Genomic DNA, 16,544 nt, shown 5'->3' on the forward strand with positions numbered 1-16,544 from the left:
TCTGCCACTTAACATTAGAAACACAAAAACAGGAAGTCACACACAACGCTTGTGATGGCTAATGAACAAGGCCTGCTGGCGCCTGATGTACCGTCGGGATCTACGCCGCAAACCAGACGAAAAAGAGGGCTTTCTTTGCGCACTCAGCTACTCAATAAGGCACTAGCTAGCCTGTTAAATCCGTTTGCAGAACTGAGGGTCACACAGCCGGAAGTTCCTTTGACAAATCTTTCGCCACGACTCGAGGAAACAGACAGCGAGACCTCTGACTCCGGCGTGCTGTCTACGACTGATATGCCGCCAAAGATCACTGTTGATGAACCTGGCGACGAGTATAAGACCACAGAAGGACTGTCAGCGCTTGATCAAAAAGGTCCTCTGTACACTGTGTCTCATCTCAACGTGTCAAGATCCACCACGCGGCTCACATCGAGCAGCTCGGCAAACAGCAGCTTTGACGAGATAGATACCCCCCGCTCTCGGAGGTTTCTTGCACGCCGGCGTGCCCGAGCCTCGTACCTTGCGTTGATGTCAAGAATCAAGCAAAAGATATTGGGCGAATCGGAATTGGGAAAGTCAGACTCGGGAAGAGTGATTCCGCTTTGTGCCGCTAAAGAACGCGCCAACGAAATTTTTAACGACCAGTTTTACAATGCAAATCAAGGAGGCTACATCGACGAGCGGACAACCGAAACATACTGTTCGAATATGATCACGTCTCTGCGCTACACACTCTACTCCTTTCTCCCCAAACAGCTCAAAGCACAATTCTCGAAGTTAGCTAACTGCTACTTCATGGTCGTTGCGATAATGCAGATGATCCCGTCATGGTCGACCACTGGTAAATACACAACAATCGTCCCTTTGGTGATTTTCATGTCCATCTCGATGGCCCGTGAGGCATTCGACGACTGGAAGCGGCACGCCCAAGATAAAGAGGAAAACAATAAACTTACGCATATCATCAAGGAGGACGTGGATTTAGCTCAGCTTGACACGCATCTGATTGCTACTATAATGACGGAAACTATACCCGTACCAAATTTAAACGCGCCGGGCTCATCCGCTGCATCGATCGCGGATATCACCAACGACAGTTTTCTGAACATGTCGTTGATGAACCGATACAACATGAAGCTGTACCCCACCAAGTGGCAAGATGTGCAAGTTGGAGATCTTTTGCTCATAAGGGAAGACGAGTGGGTCCCTGCAGATATTGTTCTTTTGGCCGTTGATGGCCAAGGAATAGACGCGTACGTTGAGACTATGGCACTTGACGGCGAAACAAATTTGAAAACCAGATGTCCGCATCCAGAGCTTTCGAAATATGCATCAAAAGTCACACGCCTCAAGAATTTATCTTGCATTCTCACAGTCGAAGACCCAAACCCTGACTTATACAACTTCGAAGGACACTTCAATCGGGATGGGCTGAATTATGCATTGGGTTCCGAAAATGTCATATACAGAGGGAGCATATTGCGTAACACGAAGTGTGTTTTAGGAATGGTTGCCTTTACCGGCGAAGAGTCCAAGATAAGAATGAACAATGTTCGCAACCCGCGTACTAAAGCTCCAAAATTGCAAGGGAATATCAACTACATTGTATTGTTTATGGTGATCGTCGTGATTTGCCTTTCGGCATTTTCATTGATGGCAGAGCGATTGTTTTACGATCGATACAAGAGCAGAATGTGGTATACGTATCAGGAAGATGTCGGTGTTGCTGCTACATTCATGGGCTTTGTCATAATGTACAATACCCTTATTCCCTTGTCTCTCTACGTGACCATGGAAATCATTAAGGTCATGCAGTTATTGTTTCTTCAATTTGATATTGACATGTATCACGTCGAGACAAATACTCCGGCAGACGCAAAAACAGCCACAATTTTAGAAGAGTTGGGTCAAGTTTCATACATTTTCAGTGACAAGACTGGTACTCTCACTGATAATAAAATGATTTTCCGCAAGTTCAGTGTTTGTGGAACCAACTGGTTGCATGAGGTGGACTTAATTGCAGAGGAAAAACATCGTCCAAGCACCGAAGACTATCTTTCCAATATCTTGCAGCGGTCGCCCATTCAATCTCGGGAAACCTCTCCGAGAAACAGCACTACATCGGTCGTTAGAGAAAGTATGGAGCTCCAATACCTTGATGCAGAACCATCCTGGACTTCACCGTCTAAGCCAATTGGACTCGAGAATGCTGCCAACTCTTTGCTACTACTCAAACACATTCAGTCACACCCACATACCCTCTTTTCGAAAAGAGTGACTTTTTTCTTGTTGAGTATTGCCTTGTGTCACACGTGTCAACCACGAAAGGAAGACAACTTCATTCAAAGCAGAAATGCGTCTGCATACACCCTTGAAGACTTCGAGCCTGAGGAGCTTAGTGAGGTCGACACTGATGCCTCCATTATTTATCAAGCTGCTTCTCCGGATGAATTGGCTTTAGTCAATGCTGCGAGAGAATTAGGTTTCATTGTCCTTGATAAGCAACACAACCGTCTTCAGATTAAAACATACCCCAACGGATTCAGAGCCGCGCCTTGCTTTGAGGACTATGAAATCTTGGATGTCATAGAATTTACCTCAGCAAGGAAGCGAATGTCAATTGTTGTGAGATTCCCAGATTCGAGAATTGCAGTATTCTGCAAGGGTGCGGATAACGTAATCCTAGAAAACCTAAAAAATGCCGAATTAGCAAAGCAGAAAGCACGTGATATAACGCTCTCCTCCAACGATAGAAAAGTTTTAGAGGCAGAAGTTGTTCTTCAAGCTAGACTTTCGAACGAATTAGAGTCACGGAATTCTATGGTGTCTTTGAGAAATAGTATTGATTTAGCTCAGAGACTCGGATCCATCGATGGTATTGTTCTGGAGGAGAGTCAAGACTTGAAGAACATTGCAGTGAAGGCCCGTGAAACCTTACACTCACATCAAGCAAAACGTTACAGTTTGGAGAGCCATACAAAGAAACCCGAAGCCCACATGTTCCTGATTCCAAGTGATAAGATTTTAGTTAATGAGGAATATGTCATAGAGAAGACTTTAGAACATATCGAAGACTTCTCAACAGAAGGGTTGCGAACATTGTTGTATTCCTTCAGGTGGATTTCCATGGCTGAATATAATGAGTGGGCTAGAGAATATCATGAAGCAAAGTCCGCCTTGCATGATAGAACTTACAAAGTGGAGAAAACTGGGGCTAAGATCGAGACTAATCTCCAATTGCTTGGAGCGACTGCTATTGAGGATAAATTACAAGAGGGGGTGAGTGATGCAATTGAAAAATTGAGAAGAGCAGGTATTAAAATGTGGATGTTGACTGGAGACAAAAGAGAAACTGCTATCAACATTGGACATTCATGTCGGCTCATCAAGGATTATTCCACAGTGATAGTCTTAACGATTGACGAGGGCTTGCAAAAATTGACACAGAGAATAGGAACAGCCTGCAACGAGATAAAATCAGGTAGAATTGCACACAGTGTTGTGGTCATAGATGGCGAGTCTTTGAGTCAAATCCAGACAGACTCGACAATATTTTCAATGTATATCGAGTTATGCATTCAAGTGGACTCAGCGATCTGTTGTCGTGCATCTCCGTCTCAAAAAGCGGAGATGGTCAACTGCGTCAGAAAAGTAAGACCCAAAAATGTAACTCTTGCAATTGGCGATGGCGCAAACGATATCGCTATGATTCAGAGCGCAGATATTGGTGTCGGAATTACGGGAAAAGAAGGCCTTCAAGCAGCAAGATCGGCCGATTATGCTATTGCACAGTTCAGGTTCTTACTCAAATTGCTCCTTGTCAACGGAAGGTATAACTATATCAGAACATCCAAGTTTGTCTTGAGTACATTCTACAAGGAATTGATGTTTTATTTGACTCAGTGCATTTATCAAAGATACACCCTCTTCACAGGATCATCGCTCTACGAGAGTTGGTCGTTGTCCATGTTCAATACACTCTTCACTTCTTTGACTGTGATTTGTATTGGCATGTTTGAGAAAGATTTAAACCCAGCCACACTTATAGCCATACCAGAGCTCTACGCAACGGGGCGTCTCTACGAGGCCTTCAATTTGAAGGTTTTTTTATCTTGGATGGTGTTAGCTGCCGCGCAAAGTGTGGCAATTTCTTTCTTAACTTATGAGTCATGGGGTTTCAGTGCACTCAAGGACAATACGTCCCTTCCTCTCGGAACAGCCATGTTTTGGGCGCTTGTGATTGTCATCAACGCCAAAATTCAATTCTTAGAAACTCATAATATCCAGTGGTTCGCGTTTGCGTCTTTCTTCATATCAGTATTAGGGTACGGCCTTTGGAATGTTTTGATAATGTTTTTGAACCGCGGGAAAGAGCAACCTATTTTTTTTGTGAATTATGGCTTGCTCGAATTTGGTAGTGACTTCTCATGGTGGACTACTATTTTGATGCTATTCACTGTTTTGCTCTTATTTGATCTCCTCATAAAGGTCGCAAAATTCATCTTCAGTCCTTCCGATACCGAGATTTTTCAATTGTTTGAAAAAGATCTACACATGAGAAGATCTTTTGAGCAGAATTCTTTGAATGAACTACATCAAAGCTGGTTTTTTGCGAGGGATCCGTCAACCACAAGAAACAAAATTTTGTCTCTTTTTACAATATTTGGATGTCAAAAAAGAAACGATCTTTCAGAAGCAGTACAAGATGAAAGTCTAGGCTCCGCGTTATATCGAAAGAGAGCCGGTACCAGGACTTTAGATAGCGAGCTACCACCTAGTTCGGGTGGCTTATCATTGAAGGAGGGCGACTATGAAACTCCACAATCGGATGGCTATGAGATTCTTCCAAGCGGTGCTAAAATGAAAGTGAAGAAAAGTGGTATACTTGCCAAAATTGCGAGACGCAAAAGAAATACAGATGAAGATCTTGACGTTGATAAAATCATCGGAGAAAGAATGAAAAATCTAGAGGAGAATTGATCAAACTTTCTGATCCCTTATTCAAACTTGAATAAGATTAATACATGTACCTTTACATGTCTTCCCGCAAATTTGCTGATGACTTTGATATATTTCTAATAGTTTTATATATTTTAGGACTCAGTAATTTTAAATGCAAATGAAGCAAATGTGGAAGCGACTATCAAGGCACAAATCATGTTAGGTCCAAATTTGTCCGCATATTCAGTTACCTTCTTTTCTCTGATGGCCAATGTCCTGCGAATGTACTTATACGTAGCATACCCCATCGTGAATAAAGCAGAAATAAAAAAGCCGATAGAGGCAACCAATGCGCTTTTGTTTCCGTAATTAATAAGAGTCGTGGCTGTAGCCCCGAGAATCATCCCGATGGACAACCAACTCAAGAACGTCCTTTCAGCGGCAAAGTATACCTTAGGCTCAATTCGTACTGGAACACAAATGACTTTGCCCTTTGGTAATCTGGAGCGAAAGGTAGTATTCAAATCGAAGTTTGTACCAGGCTTGATGGTAAAGGTACGATCGTCGTTGAAGAAATGAAGAAATTTTCCGTATAATCTTGCGAAATAATCGGCAAGAGGAGAATCGGTTTTTCTTGAGCCAAAAGACGAAGGCAATAACAAAGGCGAGCCTTCATCAAGATCTTCCTCCAACGGATTAATATCATTGGAGAAGTGAACACTGTATCTCCTTCCGTATTCGTCATCAATCATCTCTTCTTCATCTAAGTCATCGCAAGAGGAAGACGATTTTGTTTTGTTTTGGTGTCTGAGAATTCCATAGTCTTGCTCGATCTTAGGTTTCCTAATATCAACATCCATTTGAGGGTACCAAAATGGCAACAAATTGACCCTTTCAGTTAACAAGGTGGCACCACCATGAATGAATTTGGAGTATTTTGGAACTGCCTCAACAAGATGAGAAGTGACCAAGTCTCTCACCCACGCAGGAGGTTCTTGTCCCATTTGGGTTTGCAATTTGACTTCCAAAACAGCATACGGAAATCTGCACACATCTTTCTCAGGCAATTGTGAAAATCGGTAGTCAACGCCAATGTCCATTCTTCTCCAGTTGCCATTGGTTCGATCGTATCCATCAAAGTCATCTTCTCTCACCATTGTCAACTCAGTGACCAAGGAAATTCTAACCCTCGCATCACCTGGTAGTTGGAATGCTGTCCTATTGTAAAATGATCTCATCACTGGTCTGAACTTGTTCTTGAGCACCGAGTACTGTACCTCTTTAGCCAATGCCTCCAAGTTGGCGATTTCCTTAAGAGACTTTTTCCCATCTTTTCTTGCTTTCTCGAAGGCTTGAACAGCAGTATATTCACCCCGCAAAAACTGATTGACTTTATTTTCTTTCAAAGCAAATCTAGCTTTCACAGACTTCTCACCAGTCCAGTCTTCTCTGTGGGTTTTTCTCTCAACAAAAATCTGGTCGGATTTCATTCCACCATACCACCTCAATCTAATCGCCTCAGCTCCTTCATCTTTTCTCAACCTCCCGTAGTACAAGTCCATGTCTTTGTTGTCGAAGTAAATGGAAGTAATCGCTGCGTCTTCTTGATCGAACTCCTTGTCTGCATTAAACACCAATACGGGCAAGTGCTTCAAAACAATCAATTTCAACTCAGTAATATTGTCTGGATGAACCCAGTATTTTGTGGTTTGTCTTACAAAATTTTGTTGAGACCCACCTGCGGAAGAGTCTCCTTTAACTGGGTTTCCTCTGGTTCTCACCAAGTCGTACAACTTCGACAACTTGACAATCAACATGTCGTAATTGTCCTTGTAGAAAGGCTTTGCGTTTAATCTCACTTGAAAGATTGGTTTCAAGGCAAACTTAGTTGTCTTGTCGTGTTTTTTCAAGATTTTTTGAAACCCGGTATAGTTTAGCCTGGTGAACTTTGCCAAATCGTGAACGTCGGCGATAATGTCTGATAACTCGTCTTCTAATTCGTCAAAGTCCAGTTCCAGTGGCTTTTGAGGTGAGTTTGGATTTTTCAATGCATCGACGACCTCATAGACATATTTTTCGGCATCCTTGATTCTACGGTTGACCTCCGTGTTCTTCACTTTCGTGAAAGAATAAACTTTGTCCAACTCCGTCTCCAAAGCCGCCAAGAAATCTTCTTCAAATTCATTGGTCCATTCATAGTCAGAGTCTTTTAATTTCTTCTTGATCTGGTGTTTCAAGTCATCATACGCTATGTAGTAGAAACTGTAGTTCTTGATGAGTGCCTTTCTCAAGTGCTCACCAAATTTCATACTGGGTATATGAGCAGTGCCACAATATTCAAATCGAGGCCTCAATGGCAAATGTGCAAAAAGGAAGGACCCAAATTTCTTGTCGAGGTAAGAACAGTTCGGCAATGAGGGAATAAGTATGGTTCCGAAACGTTAGTTGTGAAAATGCACTGATAAATTTGTTCCTGCCTCTAGGCCTCAATAGATTAAAGGACTGTAGCTATCTCGCCTCAACCCACGTGTCGAGGGCGCTCTGCTTGCCAATTATATTCTAGGAGATATAAATCTGGTTCTGAGGGTCTAAACAAAAGGAACAGGAAGAACAACTAAAGATCTTTTGTTTTCAAACCAACTCTACCCAACATTGTTAGTACAACAGGAAACCAGACTAGTAATGCAAAAATCCCTTGGTGAGATCATGCTCTTCAGATTCCCTGATAAAAATGCGAATAAAGTTCTTATACACAGTATATTCATATACAATATAAGCATGAGATAGAGCAAAAAAGGTCGTACCCGGATTCGAACCGGGGTTATTCGGATCAAAACCGAAGGTGATAACCACTACACTATACAACCGAATTGTTAAATCAAGCTCCTCTAAGACAATTTACTATCATAAAAGAGAAACGACCTGCAGTTAAATTTCCGCGAATTACATTCGGAAATCTAAAAATGTTCCCCACAACAGTTCTCCACACAACGAAGAGGTATCATATGCTTGCTTTCAAAAAAAGCTTTTCTGTTTTACTGCGCCATAGAGCAGACTTTTCGCATGTCGTCATAGGTGGTGGTGTTGTTGGTGTTGCTGTTGGTAGTGAGTTGCAACTGATTCCATCCAATAATGTAGCTGTTCTAGAAAAACACTCTATGCTTGGGATGGAGACTACCAGCCGGAATTCAGAGGTCATACACGCTGGAATTTATTATCCACCTACATCACTTAAAGCACGCCTATGCGTACGAGGGAAAGAATTAATATATCGTAAGCTCGATCCCAAAATTGTGCCGTATCGGCAATGTGGGAAATGGGTTGTTGCGCAAAGCGAGAACGAAGGCAAGTATTTAGAAAAGCTACACCAGAACGCCTCCGACATGTCTGTTTCAACCAAATTTGTAACTGCTGACAAAGTTAAAAAACAGCATCCATTAATAAGAGCGGAATATGGGGCCCTCGATTCACCAACAACGGGTATTATTTCGTCGCATGACCTAACTCAATATTTCCAAGCTCAGTTTGAAAATGCCGAAGGCACTTTAGCGATAAACACTCGTGTTTGTGGCTTAGAGTACCGCTCTCAAGTCCTGGATTATTTGGTGCATTGCGTGGAGATGGGATCAGGTGAAAAATTCACAGTCTCAACGGACAATATCATAAACTGTGCTGGCCTTCATGCTCCAAAAATTGCCAATATGCTTCTACCGTCTTCAAGGCACTTTCGAAGTTTGTTTGCTAAAGGAAGTTATTTCTCTTATGTACCCGAAACACCAGTTTCAACCAGTCTGATCACGACCCGTTTAATTTACCCATGTCCCCATCCAAATGCGTCTGGTCTAGGAACACATATGACGTTCGACATGGGGGGTCAAATCCGATTTGGACCAGATTTAGAGTGGATCAAAGAGTCTATCGAAGACGCTTCTACTTTGGACTACAGTGTATCACTGATAAATATTGAAGCCGCCCAAAAAGCCATTGCAAGCTATTACCCCAGTATCAAAATATCTGAGATCCAACCATCTTATTCGGGGTTTAGACCAAAGTTGTATTCTCAGTCTGAAAGTGTGGAGAAATTCAGCGATTTCTACATTAAGGAAGAGAAGGGGTTTCCTGGGTTCGTGAATATGATTGGAATTGAAAGCCCAGGTTTGACTTCAGCTTTTGCTATAGCAGAATATGTTAGAGAGATATACCACTAGTGAAGACACAATTAGATGGAAAAAAAAAAAAAAAAAAAGGGAAAAGGGTGATCATTCCTCAATTCAGTTTCTCGTCTAATATCGGAACTTAATATCATTAGATTCCTACGCTATTTTTCGTCTCTTCTCATCCTTTTCACTCTTTTTCGTAGGTAACTCAAGTGGTGGTGTCGCCGAAGGCATTTCTGTAAAATATTCGCTCAACAATGCCGCCGTCAGATCGCATCTTCTTGACGGATCTAGCTGGGTCATGGAGATCATCAAGTCTAAGGCCTTCTCAGTGGCTGCGCTGAATCTATTTCGAAGTTCTTGTCTAGACGGAAGTGGGTACACTCTCAAAGCGTTGTACAATGGCAAGTTTGAGACGTTCGGCCATACCTGTTCTGTTGGTGTGCCCAAGGCTTTGAATGTCACATCTAGTTGATCTAGGTCGTCCTTTCCTGGAAGGTATGGTGTTCTAAGCATGAGCTCAGCAAATATAATCCCAACTGCCCAAATGTCAACAGCACCCGTATAATGCTTTGCGCCAAAAAGCAATTCAGGGGCACGGTACCAGCGAGTGACAACTTTGGGGGTGAAATCCTCGTTGGCATTTCCAAAGGCGCGGGCCAACCCGAAATCGGCGATTTTGAGTTGCCCGTCTGGAGCCAAGAGCAAATTATTTGGTTTTAAGTCTCGATGAAGAATGAAATTCCGGTGACAGTGGTGTAATCCTCGGAGTGTCATAAGAAGCCATGCTTTTATGTCTGATGATTTAAACACTATACTCTGGTCTTTGATGAGAACCTCTAAATCACAGGGCAAAAACTCTAGCACGAGGTTCAAATTGTTGTCGTGTGACATGAATACATCAATCAATTCGATAACATTCGGATGTTGGAGCTCTTTTAAGTATTTTACTTCCCGAATCGCAGACATGTCGAGGCCATCTTTAAACAAGCCTGTTTTGATTTCTTTCGTGGCAATCTTGCGATTTGTCTTCACTTGCTTGCCGACGTACACGACAGCATAAGTACCTTCTCCAACTTTTTGGTCCTTGGTATAAGTTTGGGCTGTTGTGGCTGGCATTTTTGTTCCAAGCGCTATTGGGATGCGTTGTGGCCAGGGAAAACGTGGGAAATGAACTGAAGTGCGGCACAAGTTATTTAGTCTCAGACGAATAGTGCGCAGTGTTCATGTTTATAGACTAGCCCATCTGGTTTCCGTCTTATAATTAAAAAGAAAAAAAAAACAGCTTGGAAATGAGGCAAAGAAATGAAATCGTTTATTTTTTTGGTAATCTCCCCAATAAGGTCTTACAGATCCATCTAAGTGAGTCAGAAAATTGTGAGATGTTATGCGTTTAGAACAGCCCAAGACATATTCCGATTACTGTTATATGCTTAATTATTATGAGTTAGCCCGCCCGTTGATTCAATGAATTAGGCCCCTCCACATTCCCATTGCGCAAACACATACCAACTCGTTCCGCTATCACCGATTACCAAGCCCCTGTACAATCCCTGTTCCTGGCAAAGAAGCTTCAGCTGGTGGATACCATAAGGTTTGTGAGGTTCCTCCTTCATGAGCTTGGTGTACTTTCCAGATGGACTTTCGATGACAATCTTGAAATCTTGGTTCATGATCCCTGATCCACTATTCAAGCCCATGGATGGATGTACCTCAATCTCGAATACATAATTGTTATTGACACTAATCGTACCGAGTTGAGGACGCTTAATGTAAAGGTCGTTGTTTTGACTTCTGATTGTCGGGTATCGAGGAACAAACGCAGTTGGTTTGCTTTTCCCGCTGTGGTATAATGGGATAACACAAGCCAACTCATGAATATTGTCGAAATGGGTTTGAAGACCCTTTTCGCCTGCAAAAATCTGAAGCACGCCAATACTTTCTCCTTCTGGTAAAATGGCCTTGACTTTAGCTAATCTTTGTGCCCCCTTCCAGTGAATTTGGCACAAAGTATAGTCATTAGAAGTTTTTCTGGAGGTTTTGATAAGTGTGAATAACTCAACTGACTCAGGAATCTTGATGTCTGTCTCGAATATTTCCAAGTCTTTCATTCGAGTCAACGAGTTATTGAAATTGAGAAGCTCGAGATTATGCTTCTTGAAGCTCGAATACATGCGAGGTAAATGGAATGCAACGTTGAGATCTACCGGTGGACAAACATGCTGTAATTCTATCATGGATGGAATGTGTGTCGAGACCACATCAATGGGCGATGTGAGGAAGTAGAACTCGTTATTGCCCTCTATGTTGCAAACGGATCCATTTTGAAAACACATAAGGTCAATTATGCTAAATCTTCCATTTCCTCTATCGTCTGTTTGCAACATCACAGAAAGCCAACAATGATTAACCAGAAATTGTTCTGAATGATAAAATTCATTTGGCTTTTTCCAAAAGCCAAAAACCACCTCGGAAGGGATACGAAGTGCTTCAAGAAGCTTTTTGAATAAGTAGTTAAGCTGAAAAATCGTGGCCTCGCCCTTTGTCATAACTTCGTGTACTTTTGGTTTCATTCGCAGAATTTTTCCTGGTTCTTCGATAATCTGGAACTTGCATAAATGCATTAGGACAGCTCTAACTTGGCTTGGCCTATGTGAGCCAAATTTGACGCTTATGTCCGTGATCAAATCATTGAAGTCGTACGCATGATCATACCTCTCCAGAAATTCTGCCACCTTGTGGACATTCACATCAATTTTTGTGACTTCGAGATTGTCAGGCCCGAAAGTTTCACTAACGTTTACATCAGTAATAAATTCAAGTGGTTTGATGATGAAGTTCGCTTCGGTCCTTACCACTTGTTTTGTGCGGACTTGCTTATCCAGCAGAGTAAGGGTGTTCATTCTGTTGAGATCGTGCTTCACCGTTTGCCAGTCATCAGGTTCATGAAAAAGTCTCTGTTCCATCAAATTTTGCTCGGGCTTTTTCTTCATCAACATTTTGAATATGTTTGGATGTTTCGGTTTTTTTGATTTGAAAACAGAGTTTATTATGTGTTCATTGTCACCAAGAGATAATTTCGAGAATTCATCTTCACCATTGTCAGCCGCTATCTGTTGGCTCAAAATCTCTTTTTCAAACTTGTGGCGAGAGAATGACCCGGCGCTTGTGGCGCTTAGTTCGGACAAGTTTAGCACATCGCTTTGCAACGACTTCATGGAGTTTTTTAATTCCTCAGGATAGTTGGATTGGCTGCGGAACTTTTCGTCAACCGTGGCGCCAGAGGCTCTAAAGTCATCTGCATCAAATGGAACTCTTGCATGTTTTGGAGGAGGTGGAGGGGCATCTTCTGATTCAAGTTCCTTGTAGTTTTCTAATTTCTTGCCCAAATCTTCTTTTGACATGTAGTTGCGCTTTGACAGCAAAAGGTCCTCACTAATATAGCTATCGTTTCCCAGAAGATGTTGCTTCTTTTGGAGATGAGATTTCTCCAACTCTCTTAAGTGGTGCAACTGCATCTCCAACTCCTGCTTCTTTTGAGCCAATGTCTGATAAAATTCGTCATGATGGGTTGGATCTGCGTCAATGAGCTGCGCTTCCTGTAAATGATTTTTTTTTTGTATCCCGTAAGAGTTGGTTTTATCAGGAGAATTATCCGCTGAGATCATCTGGCTGAGTCTTTTCGTCTCCATGAGGTTTTCTGTGGTATGAGCTTTCGTGAGGCCCAGACTTAAAACATTCTGTGAGTAGAATTGCGAGGGCTTTTTTTTGCATCTCGAACTATACAGAAAAGAATTGTTGTATTCATCAAAGGACTCGTCATAGTCTTCTAGGGCTGGTGTCAGGTGAGACTTGGTCTGGTTTTGATATGTGTATTCGTGTCCAGGGCTTTTCGAGGGTGTTGTTTTTTTGCCTGTACGATAATCAAACTCTCGAGGATTAGGTTTGCTGGGGGTTACAGAACTCGACTCCAATCCGTTAGTTTTGGGTGGAGATGTCATACACTTCGCGTTAGGTGAGGTGACAAAATTTCCTGAAGGAGTGCCGACATACTTATCTGGTGATGTTAACATGTGATTGCCAACTGGAGAAGGTCCATACTTGCTTTGCATTGGTGATTGAGTGATAGGCTTTGTTGGGGTATTTTGAGCTGTGGGAGGCGTTGATATAACTTCTACAAAGTCTCGAGGAAAGATACCTTCGGCGCCATTTCTTAGCAAGCTTCCCTGCCACCACAGTTCATCAACAATGTGGAAAACTTTGATCAGTTCATTTTCCATAAACCCAAGATCACCATCCTGCTCTCCGGTCCACGAAACATTTGCTTTGGCCAAAAACGGTAACGGTGGAACGGACATGTATTGAATATGCGAAGTGAATAATGCAAAATTGTGAAAGTGAACCCAAGAAACTCTAGCAGGAGGGAAAGCGACTGAAACTCCAGGTTGAGGCTAATCAAGGTGAGGTTCAAATGATTTGATGCAGCAAAGTGCTGGCATCCTAGCGTCTGCGCAGAGTCTCCCAGGTGACGTACCTGAGAGCTATCGAAAAAGAAAACGGTTCGAGATAGTTTCCTGATTCGGAACAATTCAAAATAAAAGCCAGCACGCCAAAATTTAGAGTCACGTGATCTAATAGCGAGTCGACTAGGAATGTTATCATATTAAGACTAACGAAAACAGGCGACTTTCCTTACTCGATGAAGGTTCTATTGATAATCCTTGTTGCTTCAGAGTAATCACTTTGAGAAGAACCTCTTATGTTCGCCCAGTCAAATATTTTGACTTGAACGTATTATTTGGAGTGAGCCAATGTGTATAGCACCATGTCATAACCATCATCTTTTGTTTTTCTTTCGTGAAAATCTCACGTCACTTTTTATTGAGCCGAGGAGTTTCTTAAGGTCACGAGTCTTCCCAAATTATCCGACTGCCCCGGTTCAATAGTATTAGGGGGCGCGAGAGAGTCTGAATTAAGTGTTGTTTTAACTTTCCACTCTCCAGTGGCAGCTCCATCGTAACGCAGGCAAAATGGGTCTGAACTTAAGAATATGGAATATCATTCATAAAGGTGGTACAAAGGCTTTGAACACCCATGCATATTACTGCTTTCTGTAAATATAGAGCTACTATTTTCGTAAATTAAAAGGAAACTTCCGACTTACTCCAAATGAATATCATGTCTTTCGTTTAACAACAGGGTACTCCTTGGTTACTGATTTCAGCTAGTCTATTGATGAGACAAAAGAAGGTGATAAGAATAGAAGATTCACACGTTCATTCTCAATCTTGCAAGTGGGATGATATGACACAAAAACCAGGCTTTAGGCTACCAAAATAGGGACTATGGAACTTGTAACTCTCAAATCCTTGATTATAGTCTCTGCCCTGAATCCACAACCCAGAGTATCGGGCGTTGTGCCTCAAGGAAAATAAAAAGACAATTTGAGACAAAGTCTGGTATTTTCGACGACTCAATTATTGAAAAATCAATTTATTGATTCTGAATTTATGACTTGAAATACAATTTTCCTGCTTGATTGTTGTTGAAATATGCCCCAAGAAGATAGCACATACAAAGGTAATGATCGCCCTCATGAATTTACAGAGGAACAAGAAACTTACGTTTAAGCCCATACTTCCAAGTTACTATTCCTACAGTGTAACTCTTTTTGGCGTGTTCGCAATTAGTTATAAATTAAGTATACGTGATCCACCTTGAACATCTGCAGTCATAGAAATCATGACATTTGTGTGTGTAGCCCTTGTTCTTTTTTCTGTATTTCCGTATTACAATCTTAATGGCGTTTATGCTTGACGAACACCGCTGACGATATCGTCAACTCTCAACAAGAGACATGCACTCTCAATTGCGGTCTTGATCGACTGTTGTTTGATAACTTCTGGCTCCCAAATACCATAATCATTCATATCAACCACTTTGCCGGAATCCCCGTCTACACCGTAAGTATGCTCGCCTTGTGCATGTTTGGCCCTTAATTGCGACAAGATACGAATTGGCTTGCCGCCACAGTTTTGGATCAATGTTCTTGGGATCACTTCAAAAGCATCGGCAACAGCCTGGTATGGCCATTGTGCAACGCCTTCAATACTCTTGGCTTTCTCGGAGAGCTTTACACTTACGGCCATCTCGGTTGCACCTCCACCAGGACTCAAAGAAGGCTCAAACATGACGTTTCTGGCAACGGCCATGGCATCCTGCAAATTACGCTCAATTTCGTTTAAAATGTCTTTCGAGGCACCTCTCAACAAAATAGTGCAAGCAGAAGGATCTCTGCACTCAACCATGTAAGTGAAATATTCGTCACCGATGAGCTCGACCTTAAAAAGCCCACACTTCGTACCGACATCAGACTCTTTCAAGTCTTCTATACGGTTCACGATGGTTGCACCAGTAGCACGGGCGATTCTATTGTTGTCGGACTTCTTAACTCTTCTCAATGCAGTGACACCACCCTTTAACAAATAATGTTGAGCCAAATCAGAAACACCTTTCTCAGTTATGACCACATCAGGCTTGAATTCCAAGAGCTGCTCGCACATAACCCGGACCTGCTCTTCTTCTATCTGTAAAATTCTGTTCCAATCTTCCTCCTTGGTGATTTCAATATTTGTCTGAGATTCTCCCTTTTTGTACTCCAATGGACAGTCTAACAAGATGACTCGAGGGTTCTCGATACGTCTCTTCATTTTTGGATGCGTAACGTCTTTGTTCAACAAGATACCATCCAAAACCTCGGAATCGGTAACCTCTCCCCCGGGAATTTTCTCCACACGGGCATATCTCTTGATATCGATCTCCTTTTGGTCGCCGTTCTCAACAGTGACGGTTTTCACGGCCTTCAAGGCCAATTCGCACATTTTTTGAGACCACTTGTTGATGTACTTAGTGCCAATGGAAGCCTTGATCAACTTGATCATAGCCTCTTCGTTTTCAATATCGATTGCAACGGAAACAGAGTGAATAATCTCCAAAGCATCCGCCAAAGCCTGCTTCAATGCTTGGATGATTACCACAGGGTGCAAGTTCTTCTCAATATACGGGAAAGCTTGGGCCAAAATCTCACCTGCCAAGATGATCACCGTGGTGGTGCCGTCGCCGACCTCCTCATCCTGTGTCCTACTTAGCTCGATCATGGACTTTGCCGCAGGATGAGAGACGTCAATCTCTCTCAAAATAGCGTGTCCATCGTTAGTCAAAGTGATACCGCCCATAGGATCCAACAACATCTTGAGCATGGCTTTGGGGCCTAAGCAAGTGCGGATAATGTCAGCCACAGCCTTGGCAGCCGTGATGTTGGCCACTTGCGCCTGACGCCCACTCTGTCTTTCAGTATTAGCGTTGATGTATACAACGGGGGCTTGCATTCTGATGTTGGTGTAGACTTGTAGATAGGCTCTCAGATCGAAGTATATTTCGCTTGGT

General features: G+C 42.4%; 6 protein-coding genes and 1 non-coding gene across 7 annotated transcripts; 2 read left to right on the forward strand and 5 right to left on the reverse strand.

The window, feature by feature from the left end:
* Nucleotides 1-54: 54 nt before the first annotated feature.
* METBIDRAFT_13613 (aminophospholipid-translocating P4-type ATPase) lies at nt 55-4,980 on the forward strand (the record flags this gene model as incomplete). Its single annotated transcript, XM_018854398.1, has 1 exon — nt 55-4,980. One exon carries the CDS (start codon nt 55-57, stop codon nt 4,978-4,980), a length of 4,926 nt encoding a protein of 1,641 aa, XP_018709847.1.
* VTC4 (Vtc4p) lies at nt 4,749-7,458 on the reverse strand. Its single transcript, XM_018856312.1, has one exon. It carries the CDS (start codon nt 7,248-7,250, stop codon nt 5,094-5,096), a length of 2,157 nt encoding a protein of 718 aa, XP_018709848.1. The 5' UTR covers nt 7,251-7,458; the 3' UTR covers nt 4,749-5,093.
* Nucleotides 7,459-7,736: 278 nt separating this feature from the next.
* On the reverse strand, nt 7,737-7,808 carry METBIDRAFT_t227. Its single transcript has one exon. It is a non-coding gene; the product is annotated as a tRNA-Gln (tRNA).
* Nucleotides 7,809-7,946: 138 nt separating this feature from the next.
* On the forward strand, nt 7,947-9,149 carry METBIDRAFT_79840 (uncharacterized protein; the record flags this gene model as incomplete). Its single annotated transcript, XM_018859136.1, has 1 exon — nt 7,947-9,149. The coding sequence occupies one exon, from the start codon at nt 7,947-7,949 to the stop codon at nt 9,147-9,149; it is 1,203 nt and encodes a 400-aa protein (XP_018709849.1).
* A 105-nt stretch (nt 9,150-9,254) lies between these two features.
* Nucleotides 9,255-10,217, reverse strand: METBIDRAFT_46471 (TFIIH complex serine/threonine-protein kinase subunit; the record flags this gene model as incomplete). Its single annotated transcript, XM_018858044.1, has 1 exon — nt 9,255-10,217. The coding sequence occupies one exon, from the start codon at nt 10,215-10,217 to the stop codon at nt 9,255-9,257; it is 963 nt and encodes a 320-aa protein (XP_018709850.1).
* A 353-nt stretch (nt 10,218-10,570) lies between these two features.
* Nucleotides 10,571-13,495, reverse strand: METBIDRAFT_47133 (uncharacterized protein; the record flags this gene model as incomplete). Its single annotated transcript, XM_018858129.1, has 2 exons — nt 10,571-12,776; nt 13,029-13,495. Coding segments are annotated over 2 exons (2,673 nt in total), but the record flags the coding sequence as incomplete, so codon positions are not given.
* Nucleotides 13,496-14,862: 1,367 nt separating this feature from the next.
* On the reverse strand, nt 14,863-16,529 carry CCT3 (chaperonin-containing T-complex subunit). The gene has a single exon (XM_018856313.1). The coding sequence runs from the start codon at nt 16,484-16,486 to the stop codon at nt 14,906-14,908; it is 1,581 nt and encodes a 526-aa protein (XP_018709852.1). The 5' UTR covers nt 16,487-16,529; the 3' UTR covers nt 14,863-14,905.
* Nucleotides 16,530-16,544: the final 15 nt, after the last annotated feature.

The sequence above is a fragment of the Metschnikowia bicuspidata genome (assembly GCF_001664035.1).
Source record: "Metschnikowia bicuspidata var. bicuspidata NRRL YB-4993 chromosome Unknown METBIscaffold_7, whole genome shotgun sequence".
NCBI lineage: Eukaryota > Fungi > Ascomycota > Pichiomycetes > Serinales > Metschnikowiaceae > Metschnikowia > Metschnikowia bicuspidata.